Consider the following 16,001-nt stretch of genomic DNA (forward strand, 5'->3'; position numbering starts at 1 on the left):
ATGGACATGTTATACATAGTGTTTTAGGCACTACAGATCACCTAGTAGCTCAGAAAGGGGTAGCTACTCTCATGTATGTATATCTGTGAGTATCTGGACCAGGTGGGTCCTTAACAGCAATATGGATACAACCTATGGTGCTAGGGACTTCATGGAAGAGTGCAATCACATACAATGCATGCATAGTGTTGGTTCTCTCCTCTTGTGCTGTTGGAAACCAGATAAGCTCCTCCAAATGTTATAGCATTATGTTAAAGAACTGGCTAAGTGTTTGCAAGTCAGATGCCTGTGATATACCTCATGTATCCTCTGTAGGTCTGTGGAAGGTCAATGTTACACATACTTATCTCACACAAAAGGTAAAATGACTTCATATGACCCCGGAAAAGAAACTCCCTCTCTCTGTTCCGATAGATTTCTCCATCTGGGAAAATAATGTATGACTGATTCCTATTTTTATTTGCGCTACAACATTTTTGGAAGGTAATCAGTAACCTTGTTGAGAGAAGGAAGACATAAAGTAGAACACATGGTTACTTTTCTTTTCCTCATACCATCTGAAGAAAGCATTTCTGAACCTGAAAGACCAATAGAGGCTTTCAGACATATGTTTGTTGGCCTCTCAGCTCCTTATGCCATAAACCTTCAGTATATTTCATCTACATAGGCAGATATTGGCTATTCTTCCTCTTTACCAGTTTAACACACATTGTGAAGACTCTCTTAGAGGTAGGCATCCCTAAGAAGCATGGTCAGTAGCCTTATTTTTATTAAATCTGTTCCAGATGTTATAGATTTCTGATTCATATTTATGGTCTGTCACAAAGATGGCGAAAGTATTGGTGTCTGTGATGTAAACTGTTTGCAACTGAAGTGATATCATTTTGTATGTTTTTCATTTATTTAAATGTAAGAGTGCCTTTGTCATATGTGTAAATTTAATAAAGATGTTGGGGGAAAAAAAGATGGCGAAAGTATCTATCTGATACAGAAGACACTATCTGTGGTCCTTTGACCTAAACAAACTGACCTTATTAAGCTAGATAAGTACTGTTATCTCTAGCTCTTCTATCATGTTTGGCTAAACATTCCAGATAAGCTGGTAGATGTATAGCTTAACAAGCTAAGCAACATTTTATCAAATGTACCTCATCTGCACTGAGCAATAATGCTTGAGAGTTGAACATAGTTCCATGACTGCCCTTTGGCTGCTTACAGATAGTCCTGTGTCTAACACTAATTAAAGTGTTTTAATTAGGATTTTTACTTTACCAAGGTATGTGGCTATTTTAATCATGCCCATTTTAGATGGAACCCATCCATACAGTCATTTTTGTATGAATATATTATGGAAATCAATATGAAGCATTATCTTTTTTCATATGGCTTTATGAGTACTGCTGGGTCCCTAAATAATTTGTCATTGAGCACGTTCTGCTCTCCATATTCCTTAATTACATGACAGCAGACTTTCATGGCATTTCAACCGTATTATATACACTTGGCCTAGTCATTAGTAAGGAAAAAATGTTTATTGCATAAAGCAAGACATTTCAAACTTTTATGGCTTTTGTAGTAAAAAGTGATTACTTGTCAAATTCAAACCCAAAACTGTGACATTTAGCAACACTTCAAAACTAAAGCATGCTAAAGCATGTCTTAGCTGCTTGGTGTATCCCAGGTCCTAAAGATCTGACTACAGAAAACTATCAGCCTATACCTACTTAGGATGTGATGGGATGCCTCACTTACATTGTTATGTCATGTTGTTTAATGTTTATGTGGAAATATATAAAACAAAATCAGCATGTGTTATACAGTGCATGTGTTTCTTTCCCAGAAATTAGACTATCCACAAGCAAAGGTGTTACTATTAGCTAAACTGGAACACAGACCACTATTGGCAGTTCAGCCTCTGCTAGGAAATTCTTCTGTCCATAGATCCCATTAAACAAAATATGTAGGTTCATCATCATCCTTTGAAAAATAAACTACTTCTTTAACCATTAATTTTTCAGGGTAGCCCAGTTACCAATCACAGAAAAAGGGCATGCCTTGAAACTTTGTCCTTGGTTATTTCCCTTCTCTTGACTACAACCCTATTAGGTCATCTGTTTTTATGCAGTCCAATCTCTGGTTGATTTTGCTGTCAGATTCACCCACAGCAGAAACAATCGCAAGACATTTGTTATACTCTCTGCATATCAAGACATTTACAAATTCAGTGTTAAAAGTACATCAGGGCTTTCAAAATTCTGAAAATGATTTTAAATGAGTAAAGAAATGAAGGTGACTAAGTCTTTTAGATACTATTCATGTGATTATATTTAGTTTATATTCTCTTTACAACTAATTTTACAATGAAGTTATTTAGGTCACATGATGTTAGTCTATGATACTGTTACTCTTTTGGATTATTTTTTTGTTCTTTTCTTTATTATTGTGTTCATAATACTTATGAAAGGGATATGAAATGCATTACATCATGCAGTCAGTTATTAATTAACATATAAATATATTAATTAAATGCTTTTATGGCATAAAACAATTTTATATAACAAACAACAATTAGTTGAGCACAGATGAATAGTATACACAAGGATTTTCATAGCATTTTAACCATAACTGAAGAGGCATAATAATTTATTTGCCAGCAAGCTGGCTCAGAGAAATAATTGTATTATGCCATTGGAACATTGCATTTTGGAGAGAGAATTAATAAACAAGGCAATCCGATATCTGACCACTTAGTGGGGTCTTGCGGTATAACGACTTTGACTTCAATGAAGTATTCTGAACTTTTCCCATACTGAACAGAGCCTGAGTACTTTGAAAAAAGTCTCATTTGTGGCAGCTAGGTTCAAGTCTGTTGGATAAGCAAATGGAATGCTTTTAGGCTGAAAAGAAAAAAGGTTATTTGCAGATGTATTACTTATTTATTTAAATCTGTCTACAGGGGTAGAAAACTGATCAACCTATGACTAATTACAGGAACAGCCTGGACCCTTCTTGCCTATAAAGAATAAAAAGAACTACAATTAACATTATCCAAGTTCTAGTGAATCACTACTCCTTGCAAATCAGTATTCCTAACTAAGAGAATAATTTTAAGTAACTTTCTATGTCTGACATTTCAAAACAATGTAATGCATAAATAAATAAATTAAACAGGCTTTTAAAAATTGTCAGAAGTACAGGCTTTTCAAAACAAAAATCATCAGCAGTGGCCAGTAAACTCTAGTATATCTGTTTACCTTTCCAAAAGCAACCCGTACAGTTTTATCCTGATTTTCCTTTAACAGATGTATTGGTACAGTTGTTGTGCCAATCAACTCTTCATTTTCCTCTTCGTCCTCTTCATTTTCCTGTTTATTTCTTGAGTCTGTCTACATATGAAGGCAAAATAAATCAACTCGTGTGTAAACAATGATCACTGAGGTAAAGATTACATAGCTCTACAAACTTCATTAACGTGCACAGGTTAAATTTCAAGCAGTTTAGCTGAAAAATTGTTAACTGTTAACTCTGTAAGAAAGAAGTCAGATAAACAATATGCAAAAGGAAGAGAAAGAGCTAAGTTAAGGAGTCATACTTCTCTCCGGATTAAATCTTTCTGATAAAAAAAAAAAAAAAGAGTTCACCGTGTCTTTTATTCATTTTTTTTTCTGTGACAGGTTGGAGACATATTAGCCCTCTCCTTTCTGATTCACTCACCTTTGCAATCTAGATATGAACTGTTAGACTGGCCATTGGCCAGCAGCCTGCATTGGATTGCCTACGCAATACACTGTTTTCTTTCATTATAGGAAGCTGGTTGTACATTCACTGTTTTCACAACTAAGTTGCTTATGCATGTTGTCTGAGGAGTGAATTAGATTGTTAGACTTGGAGCTATATTTCTTCTGGGCCTGAATGATTTTTACGGAATTTGTGTTTTTTTAAAGGTGACTCTAGATTTTGTGGCATTATATTGCATACGTTATGTCTAATATTTATATTTCTGTGATATATCCTGCTGTTTTAGTAAGATGGGTTTTGCTAGGCTCCTAAGGGTTGCTTTATTACTGTTAATTCCTTTTACACACTGCTGATTCCTTTTCATGATTGGATTTATTGATCATGTGACTGTCTAAGGAAGTATATTCCAAAATAAGATCTTATTTTTGACACGTTAGGGAAAGCTGATAAGCCATAAGTTGAACATGGTTATATTCTTGTAGTCCCAAGTAACATTCAATGGTTCAAATAAAAAAAAAACTATTTAACTCAGTTTGCTGGCCTCCTTTGTGACTTGGAGTTCTTGGTTTTACAGTCTGAATGTTGTACAACATATGAGCACTTCTTTGGGGCTGCCCCAATTTTATACATTTATTTATGTGGACAAAAAACTCACTTGCAAATCTATCTGCTTGAACTCTTTGAATTTCACTACAAAGATTTCAGGGAGGTTTGAAAGTTTCACAGACAATGTTTCCAGCTTTTGGTCTGACTTAATCAGAGAGGGCTGTACTGGTAAAGTTGTGCATGTTGATGCTGCATTTGTAAGTATCAGGTCAAGAATATTTTGTCCTCTAGTTGGGCTAGTAACAATCTAGTCAGTTGAGTTTATATTTATGAGCTCTAAAAACATCTGTGTATTACTCCAGTCAAGTAATGAGTACATAAAGTCTCCCAGAATAATGGACTTCTTATTTACATGAACTTCCAGGTTCATGGAATGGGTCTTATAACAGGAGATAAACTGACAGTTGATTTGGTTTAGTGTGCTTTTTTTTTTGAGTCCAATTAGTTCAATTTTTAGGTCTCTGGGAATTTATCTAAATATGATGTGGTCATTGACAAATATGAACAACCTACCACGTGTGTCATTGGGTCTGAAGAGATGGTAGACATAAACACAGGTACGGAGGGCATGCATTCCAGGCACTTAAACCATGTTTTAGCAATTGCACATAAATGGAGGCCTTCTAAATCTAGGAGTGCCTCAAAGTTAGGCAGCTTGTTGGTTAGACCATAGGCGTCAACCTGCTAAGAGGCGAATGTGGAACACAGACCATAGCAATGTGTGACAAACAGTCAAAATGTGGAACACCCAATTTTCGCACTGTGCGAAAAGTATACGTCGACCATGGCCACAGCCTTTCAACCAAAATATACTATATGTAAGTATTTAATAATACATGGACTCTCTTGCAGACACAAATATTTACATATACACACACAGCTGTAGAAGCAAAAAAGACAGTGGCTCACTCATAAAGAAAAACTCAAACGCGCGCGCGCGCACACACACACACACACACACACACACACACACACACACACACACACACACACACACACACACACACAGTACCAAAGTAAGTAACTGCAATACCAGCAGTTAAAAGGATTTCTTTTAACTGTTGGCATTTCAGTTATTTACTTTGGTACTGTTTTGCTTGTATTTTATTTTTTCTCCCTCTCTTTAAACTCAATTTGTCACAACCACTTTTAGTGAGAGGGAAAAGTGATAGAAGTTTATTTTTTCTTCTGAGATCTCCCCTCTATATTTGCCCTATATGGTCAGATGTTTCCTCCTTTGTGTCATATATCAAAAAAGTATATATACATACATATATATATATATATATATATATATATATATATATATATATATATATATATATCTTAACTGCCTATATCCCATAATACCTTTCAACTATCTATATTTTCACAGAATGTCCAGATTTTTTCTCATAAAGTTTGTGGTTTTATGAATTTTTGTGACATATCAGTGAGGATTGAATTCATGTCCTTCAGAAAATGCCTTGTAATACAAGACCTGTTATTCTAGCAACTTTCTAAGTTTATAAAATCAGTATTTAAAATTGTTCCTATTTTTGGGGCTTTTTCTCCCCATTTTTTTGTTTGTTTGCTTTATTGGCCTTGTCCAGATTTTTTTGCGCTAAAAGGTTAAGAATTGTATCACAGAAAACATTAAAGTCTAAGCAATAATGGAGAACACTGGACCTGAGCTCCAGTTCATATTTCATAGAGGTGAGTTGCACTCAGTGCAATGTCGAATTGCAGTCTATACCTCTCAACTGTACAGATTTTTTGCAGAATGATCAGATTTTTGCCCCATATTTTTGGTCTGTTTTTAATAAAATTGTGGTTTTCTGGCAAATTAGTGGCAAAACATTAAAGACTGAAGTTAGAAAATAATGACAAACATTTGATTTTCAGACTTCATACCCTTCGGAAAATTCATGCTAATGCAAAACCTGTTATTCTATCAACTTTGTAAGTCTGTAAGAGCAATATTTAAAAATAGTCCCTATTTTTGGGTTTTTGTCCCACTTTTATTTATGACTTTGTCTAGACTTCTTGCTCTAAGAAATTAAGAGGCATGATTAGCAGTAAACAAAGAATAAATATTTTTTGGATTCGACCGCAGCAGGATTCTGTCTGAAGATAATCTTTACCATTCTCTTATAACATAGTTATCAGCATAAAGAATCATCTGCAGTTTTGATAAAGCTACAGGAAGAGAATTAAACCATATACAGACAAGACTACATTATCATGACTTAGCTCCACTTTTGCTTAGATGTAGAACAGTGTTGCATTCAAGAAAGTAATGTGGTTAAGTTTTGTAACTGCCACAGATTCTAGACAATGCTACCAATACAATGACCCACCTGTTACAGTTAGTGGGATCTACCAAGTGCACAAATAGCAGACTATAGCTTCTATCATGTACGCGTTAATAGCATTTTTTTCAACTCTGATAATACTTTCAGTACTGGCAGCTGAAGCCTCCGGAGTGATATATGCAGAAATGCAGCCGTAAGTCAAGCCAAAAAATGAAATGTACTACAAAAAAGACCAAGTATGACCTCTTACCATTACCGTCACCAAGAACAGAACAGTTCACTCATAAAAGTTTCTTGAAGATGGAACTTACTAATCGCAAAGCAGAACCATGGCTGCAAAATGTGGAACAGCGGAACAGGGGGCTTAATTGATCACAAATGCAGAGCGTTCCGCACAATCTGGAGCACTTGGCTGCTCAGATTTAGACTTCTAGGATTGAGCTACTATGGAGACAGCAAGGGCTTTAGTTAGCACAAGGAAACCTTTGAATGAGAGGTGCAAACCATCCCTTGCAAGGCAAGTATGACTGTCAAGCATCTTGTTCCATGCTGACACCTACTGGTTCCCCCAAAGAATGGCACTAATTATTTTGCTAATTGTTGAAGCCAGTCATCTTTTCTTTGTACCTCAGCACCATTCATGGAGAAGAGAGTATCAAGCTTTTGCCTGCATTTGTAATGTGCATAGATAGCTCAGACATCTCCCTAAGATTTTTTCACTGCAAGTCATTCACCCTCCACATGAACAATTATCATGTCATAGTTATATTTCTCTGGTACAAGGGTCTTAAGGCCCCTTGAGATGTCTGAGATCTTGCAACTGAAGGACAGTTAACTGCCACCCTGTCTTTTTCCAGCCTAGTGAATAGGGAATCTGTGTGCCTCACTATGGAGTCATCAATCATTAAAACATTTAAAAAATTTTTGTAGAGTACTGGAACTGAGGTCATTTGTCTCATGGTGACTAGTTGCTAAAGGTGGAATATTATGTGATATGATGTTGGATTTTAATTTCTTGCTGAGACTTAATCCTTATGGATCTAGGAGGCTTAGGTAAGGATTTCTTCACAAAGTCAGCATATGACATTATATTATGTGTCGGGGTTAAGTGCATATCTTGTTGTATGTTAGTGCAATATTTACACTCTTGTGTGTTTGTGTGTGTGTGTGTGTGTGTGTGTGTGTGTGTGTGTGTGTGTGTGTGTGTGTGAGGCCCCCACATCTCTTAAATATTTACATATCTCTGAAAAAGAGTTATTTGAGTTTAGTATGAGTTCATTACCTGTGAGCATATGGCAGTTGCTACACTGCTTTAGGATACTTAATGCTTTAAGGTTATCAATGGAAGAAGGACAAGTAAACTAACCTTCTGGTTTGTTGAGTGTGAACTAAAACTTGATTTGATTCACACAGAGTTGCAGAGCTTACATAAAATAGAGATTTATGGTCTATTAAGATAGTTATCTGTTAATGGATGGATAGTGAAGGTATGCATGGATTTCTATTTCAGTGAATATGCAGTTTGAGTTGTAATAAGCCCAGATTAGGAATCTTGCAGGACAGTAGAGTTGAGTTTATTTGTAGCAGATGTGGGTTAAGTTGCACAACATAATACCACAAATGACTAGCTACTTTTGGGGTGTGAGGTGCTATACTTTATACTTTATGCTGCACCTATATGTAGCCAACACATATTTACTGATAGGATTTAGGTGAGTTGGCAATATGAGGAGAAGTTATAGCTGAAAATGCTGTGCAACCGTGGAATGCACGTTTCAATTCTGTTGTGCTAAGTGCAATGCCACACTGTATAATATACATAAGAAAAACAAAAGAACCAACGAAAAACAATTACAACTCTAACCAATAGTATTTATCTTGCCCAGAACTGTAGCAATTACACTCTTGTCACTAGAATAACCACTATAAGCTCTAAACGAGTCAAATATCTGGCCAAAGCTGACTGTTTGCTTTAACTTTGAAATATGACTAAAAACACAGCAAATAAATGTACCAATACTGATTAATCCACTTAACAATACAGAAACCACTTGAAATGCATTACAAACTATAACATGATTTCAACTAATAGTTTTAACTTCATATTCAGAGAAAATGCAGTAAAAGTGCAGAAAGATGACAGAAACAATTGATTTAAACAGCTAGACAACTCTTCATTAGTGTTATATTAACTGATGTTTAACATTTTATGACGGTCATTTTCCTTCTGTTGTAACATCTATTGCTAATTTTATGCACATTTTATGATGCCTCTCATATTTCACTTGCTTGTCTATTGTTAATGTATTGTCTTGCCCCAGTGGTCCAGGTAGTGACAACAAAGGGTCCTCGAGACAGTACACCTGCTTGGTTAACAACTCATAAATAAATAAATAAAGTTTTCTCCTTGAACTTATTAAAATACCACAAGTAAATATTAAGACATCTCATCAGACTGCAATCCAGTTTAAATCCATAACACGTTAACATAATTTATAAAATATTTTATACACAACACTATAGTATATAGATTTCCTTTTTGCTGCTCCATAAACAGAATGGCATTATGGCTTTATGCCTGATTTTGTATGTTTTATTTTTTAATGCCTTATTTTGCGGCACTAATTATATTTGCTTTCCATCCCAAAATAAAATATTGCAATGCATATATCAGTAACATAAACGCTGCATTTCATACATATACACACCTGCCAGGCAGAAAACAAGCATCTCCCTGAATTCATAAACATACTGTCACCAGCATATTCTGTGTAAAAGTTAGATGATAGTGTGACTGTGAAATTTAGTGATTCAAAAATATGATAAAGGTTCATTGAGTAGCATCACATTAGTGACTCATTATCACATCTCCGAAATGAATACGAGCACAAAGTGCTCTGACCCTACTAGTGTTCCCTCAATCAGCCAATACAACTCATTTGCACAGACACCTACTAGTGCGCACACACACACACACACACACACACACACACACACACACACACACACACACACACACACACACACACACACATGGCTTTGTAGAACCTATTCCCTGTGGTGCTAACAGTCCCACTCCTGTCATAGGAAGTAATGGGTGTATACAGTTAATTCCCATTCCGAATAAAATTGTCAGAGTAGTAGATGTGGTTGTTGTTGTTGTCTTTCAGCTTTTCCTGGTTAGGGATCGCCACAGCGGAACTCCGGTCCGCTAATGATTGGCAGTAGATTTTCACGAATGCCGAGGTGCCAGCTCGACGTCCAACCTTCAACGAAGGCACGCCCATTTACACATGTCTTTCGAATGCCCACCCAACTATGGGGAGGACATGCAGACTCCACACAGAAGGCACTCCCCACACTCCAGCCGAGAATCGAATGGAAGAACCTCTTTCTTTGAGGCAATAACACTACCGCTGCACCACCATGGAGAAGATGTGGTTAATTTGCATTATCCATTCCACTGGACTACACATTTACATGTAGCCTTCACCAGAAAGACCACATCATACTGCAGGCCAGCACCTTCATACCACTGAAGAGATACAATGGTCTCTAAACTCTTCAGGCAAAATGCACTGTGGAATCCTACTGAGAACAGGATTGCACAGTGAGATATATGTTTCTGAATCCCAGCTGCAATTATTAAAAAATGTTTACTAACATTTTGACTTACAGTCCTTTTGCACTTGACCACTAAATTTTTTTTCTATTAGAACAGCAAGAAGGACTCAGTACTGTAGAGGTTTACAGTTTAACTAAGCAAAGGAGTAACAAACATGGCTTCCTTTAAATATAATAAAAATATATAGGCTTTACTGACGAAAAGGTGAGCGCTTTTGTGCCTCTTGGCACTTCATCAGACAATTAAACAATAAAATCATACCATATAAAAAGCTTTTCATTCACTACATCATTCCTGGCTCATCCAATTATTTGTCTACATTAATCAAGTAACAACTTCATAAATAATATAGTATCTAGTGCAATCTATGCAATATCTACAAATATACTCACACAATCTAAGTCATCCTCACATAAAACAAATTCTACATCTTAAAACATTATTACAGAAAAAATAAAATCCCAATAAAATACATCTTTGAACATCATATTTCATATTTGCAATTGTTGAGAAACAGAACTGTTGATCAAACCAAGAATACATAATTCTCTGCCTTACTCACTATAGGGATTATACTTAAAGTAAACTTCAAATCACCTTACAAAAATTTACATGGAAATTAATCAATAAACACATTGTGTCGCTATAACTTTAATTTACGCTGGTACATTTATGTGTAGCTGAAAATACTCTTTAATATTAAAATCAATCAAGTAACTAAAAGATGGGGGAGAGTTCTCATTACAACTCTCCCCCATCTTTTAGTTACTTGATTGAGTTGCTGCCAACTATTGATGTTTCACAACAATTGCAAATATGAAGTATGATGTTTGCCCCAAGTTGACTTTCTCTTATTTCAACTCACTTCTGGGTGCTGTTGACTATCGTGTAATAGATCTTTCCAGCAATAGCCAGCAATCTATTGGTATTTACAAGAGAAAGTGATATGCACATAGCTGATACTTTTACAATTACAATTAATGTTTTTGGATAGGCAGCTACTGACCAAATATTTATTTCTATAAGTTTTATTATTCAGTTTTGTATGTATACTGTTTTGTATATCTCACTCACTCTAATCGGCTTTCATTTTAATAATATTTTTATGACTGTCATATTTTCTGTGTGTATTCTTCAATTCTTGTAGTTTTCACTTTATTGTTACAGTACATAAAATATTAAATTTCTGATGAATATGTTAATGAACCCAAAATGTTAATCTTAACATTGAATTTCTCCTTGTTCTTTTGTTGCAAAGACTTAGAGTACATTTTAGGAACTATATAGAATATTTTAGAGGTTTCTAAATGTGTTTTCAACTTGTAACATATTTGATCTGATATTTGCTTGTTATTACTTATTCTAGAATTCTGTCTTAAACCTAGGCTTATTTCAATATTATAATGTCATATGATGTACTGTTCTGTGCCTTGATTTTGTTGATAATGGATAACATCAGCTTGTTTAGTCACACAGTCAACATCTGAAGGCTGAAATAATTGAACCATGAACCCCAGTGAAGCAGTTTGTGGACAGCTCATACCCTTAGTCCTCTGCCTTGCAGTAACCTGATATACAGAGTAGCTGGATAAACACCCCCAACACAGCATGTCACTCACTAGTCTAGAAAAGCATTTAAGCAAGATCCCATGTTCTCCATTATCACCTTAAAACAGAGGGAAAAATACACATATTTTTTACACAAAAATTAAATAAATAAATAATTAAATTCAAGGAAACCCCATGAAAACAATAACTTCCATTAAAATTCAAAGCCTATGAGTGGTGTTTACAAAAATTAGAATGAAAAAAAAAAATAAGAAATAAAAGAAAATCACAACTACAATTTGCCAACTGGAAAACAGAATTACCAGCAAGACAGATCCAAATCTAAAAATCTACAATAAATAACATTAAACTGATTAATATAAATTACTAACCTATAAACCTACTGGATCATAACAAAACCCACATTACAGTATTAAAAATACCACACAATTATCAACAGTAGCATAAAATAACAAACATTTTCAGAACATATAATGGAAATCTTCCGAGAAGACAAACCATTCAGAGATGGCTACATAACATATGTGAAACCCTATTTAATAAATCATTTATGTAGTTATTGCATAGTATTGAAATAAATAGGAAACAGTAAACAAACAAAAAAGTAAAGAAAAAAGGTGATAAATGCTATAAATGGAGGTCTGCTTGGGTGATACAAGAACTTTTTTCTATTGTAGGAAAAATGAGCAAGTCACATAACTAATGACTTTGTCACTTGAGTTGTACCAATACTTTTTCCATAAACCTACAATCCAAGATATGTTACCTAACACAAAAGCCAGTCAGGCAGAAAATCTCTACTAACCAAAACACATTCTGCCTAGGCAGTCACAGTGAAAAGGCCCAGAAATCAGCAAAGGCAGTACACCAAACACTGAATTTTATTACACCAAAGTTAAGCGCTTTCATCCTTCCAAATTATAATACTTCATCAGAACTACTTAGTAGTGTATTTGGTTATTGTACCTAACACAGCAGATCCCAAGCATTGATAAACACACACACATATATTTATATATATATATATATATATATATATATATATATATATATATATATATATGTATATATAGGTCTATGTTAGTTGATCAAACTCCCATTTGACTGAATTACAAATCCTTGAATGCTATAAAAAAAAATTCTGCAAGAGGGCAAGCCTCCATGCACAACCCCCTAGGTGTGTGTGTGTGTGTGTGTGTGTATGTGTGTGTGTGTGTGAGTGCACAAGTGGCATGTGATGAACAGGCATTTAGGTCATATTCTGCATTATGCCACTTTCAGAATAGCTTCAAGGTAATATTTGCCCTGATCAGGATTAAGTGGTTACTGAAAAGATACAGATGGATGTATTATCACTATACAGATTAACTACACCTGCTCTCTAAGTGCTCTACATTTCTGCTGCTCAGAAAGTTCTAGACCTACAGAAAGTCAGTCCTGAAGTAAGTGTAGATGTTTCATTCAGCTGAGAGGGAAGAAATGGTAGAGCCCTATAGATGACAATCCATTGTCACTACATCAGGACTGTCTTGATACCTAATTAGATATTTTAAGGTACTGAAATATAGTTACTTAAGCTTTTCAGTATAAATTAATCAAATGTATGTTTTTGTGTTAGCATAATTTGATTCATATAATCTTTTATTTGAGTTCTCTGAAATGCATTTTTCTCTTAATTACTGTGATTATTAGCGCATGAGTATTATAACCTTATTTAGCAAAATCTTATTAGTGTTATATTTTGACTTTACTGGCAATCAAGAGTATATATTTATGTCTTAGTGCTACATGTCATCCTTTAGTCACACATTTTTTTTCTGAAGCAGAATTAAAGATTTAGTTAGCTACTTTATGGGTGTATGTTGAGGTACCATGCACTGGTGTCAGAGGCAGAGAGATTCATAATTATCTGTTGAGCAATTTTTGTCTGATAGATAAGAGCTCAAAAGTTTTCACTGAAAGATGCCCTTCTACATCCCCATGGTGGGAAGACTCCTGGCACCCCCCCCAAACTTATATATACCAACTCCACAATCATTTAACAGTGGAAAAAGAAAGTACAGTTTTGTACCTACCATAAATGTAGATGTTCGAGTGTAGACACTGCTGCAGTCATTACACTTGGGTTATCCTGCCGTTAGGCAGTTCCCCAGTCGGCCTGAGTTCCAAAGTCTTGGTCCGGTGTCAGTTGCTGTCGCTTCTTCACTGATGTCAGTACGCCAGGGGGATATAAGATGCAGCCGACACCATTTTCTTCAGTTTTTCTTGCCCCAGATGCCAGGTGCCCCCAAATAGGTAGGCCTTTCAAACTGCTAGTAAAATATAAATTAGAAAAGCAAACAACCATTTTTAATTACCAGCAAATACTCCCCTTTGGGAATGAGGGTAGATGACCTAGGTACATACCAGAAAGTAAGAGGGGAAGGAGGGAGGGTAACCTGGACTGCAGCAGTGTCTACACTCGAACATCTACATTTATGGTAGGTACAAAACTGTACTATGTTCATCGTGTTACACTGCTGCAGTCATTACACTTGGGTGGAATCCCAAAGCTGAGGTAGGGAGGATGGATCTATAAGGCATTAGGGGTGGCTATAAGGCCCTGCAGCACAGCAGTGGCAAAGCCAGCTCTGGATCTGGAATATAAAGGCAAATGGTAATGTTTGGTGAAGGTATGTACAGAACTCCATGTTGCTGCTTCTAAAATATCCTTGGTAGGCACTCCTCTGAGGTAGGCAGTTGAAGTGGCTGTTGCCCTGGTGGAGTGAGATCTAATGCTGCTTCCCATGGTGGGTATAGCAAAAACGTATACAGTGAGCTATCCATTTTGAAATAGTCTGCTTTGAAATGGCTTTTCCCTGTGCTCCTGCAGCGTATGCTACCAATAATTGCTCAGATTTTCTGAAAGCTTTGGTTTTGTCCAAGTAGAAGCATAACTGCCCGTGAATGTCCAAGGAATGTAGTAGTCTCTCTCCTTTGTTCTGTGGTTTTGGATAAAAAGTTGGCAAGTGAATAGTTTGGTTTAGAGCCACACTTGATACTACCTTTAGCATAAACGTAGGATTAGTTCTTAAGGACAACCTGTCCTGGTGGAAGATCAGGAAAGGTTCCACTGCCATTAGTGCCTATAATTCTGAAACTCTTCTTGCTGATGTTATTGCCAGTAGCAGAGCAGTCTTCTAAGAGATGTATTTTAATTCTGCTGTGTTAGCTGGCTCAAAAGGACGTAAAGTTAATTTTTCCAAAACAAAGTTGAGGTCCCAAGTTGGTGTAGGTGCTCTACGGGGCGGTCTCATGTTTTTAGCCCCTCTGAGGTATTGTTTGAGCAAAGGATTAGAAAAAATTGGTGGATCCGTGTTGTAATGAGCAGAAATGGCTGAGGCATGAATCTTGATGGATGAGAAGGAGAGGCGCTTGTCCAGCATCTCAGTTAAGTATTGAAGTATCTGAGGAATGTTTGGGACAAGAGGGTCAAGGCTGTGTGCTTGGTTCCAGGCACAGAATCTCTTCCATTTATCCGAGTAGGCTTTCCTGGTGCTAGGCCTTCTGGCCTCCAGAATGACATCCATAACAGCTTTAGAGAGAGGCAATGCTTGCTTGGTTAAGGAATTTTCCATGCAGCTAGATTTAAGGTCTTTAGCTGGCTGTGAAGTATCTGATTGTTGTGTTGTGTCAACAGATTTGGGATTTGAGGCAAAATCCAGGGTGGTTCTTGTGCTAAGTTTTTTAAAATTGGGTACCAGTGCTGGCGTGGCCAGTCTGGTGCAATCAGGATCATCTTTGGCTCTTCCTGCCTGGCTTTTATGAGTACCTTTGGAAGGAGAGGTAAAGCAGGGAAAGCGTATACTTGTAGTTTTTTCCAGCTGAATGAGAGGGCATCCACTTTCCATGCTTGTGGATGGTAGCTCCTTGTGCAGAATTTCTGTAGTTGGCAGTTCATTGGGAGGCCAACAGATCTATGTCTGGTTTCCCCCATTTTTGTGCTATCATTCTGAATATTTGTGGACTCAATTGCCATTCGTGAGGATCCATGATGTTTCTGCTTAGGTCGTCTGCCAGTGTGTTTTTCTCTCCTGGCAGGAATTGTGCCTGCAGATGAACTTGGTAGTTTATAGCTGTGTTCCACAAGGTCATGGCTTGTCTGCAGTGGGGGTAGGAGTGTGTGCCCC

General features: G+C 36.3%; 1 protein-coding gene across 1 annotated transcript in view; it reads right to left on the reverse strand.

Annotated features, from left to right (window-relative positions):
* Positions 1-16,001, reverse strand: part of LOC122803821 (cytosolic phospholipase A2 zeta-like) — a 620,934-nt gene that overhangs the window by 388,003 nt on the left and 216,930 nt on the right. Inside the window, exon 9 of the mRNA XM_044073506.1 lies at positions 3,255-3,386. Coding sequence (XP_043929441.1) covers positions 3,255-3,386 — 132 coding nt within the window. The remainder of the gene's footprint in view (positions 1-3,254; positions 3,387-16,001) is intronic.

Source organism: Protopterus annectens, chromosome 6.part0 (assembly GCF_019279795.1).
Source record: "Protopterus annectens isolate FY-2018-M chromosome 6.part0, PAN1.0, whole genome shotgun sequence".
In the NCBI taxonomy this organism is placed as follows: domain Eukaryota; kingdom Metazoa; phylum Chordata; order Ceratodontiformes; family Protopteridae; genus Protopterus; species Protopterus annectens.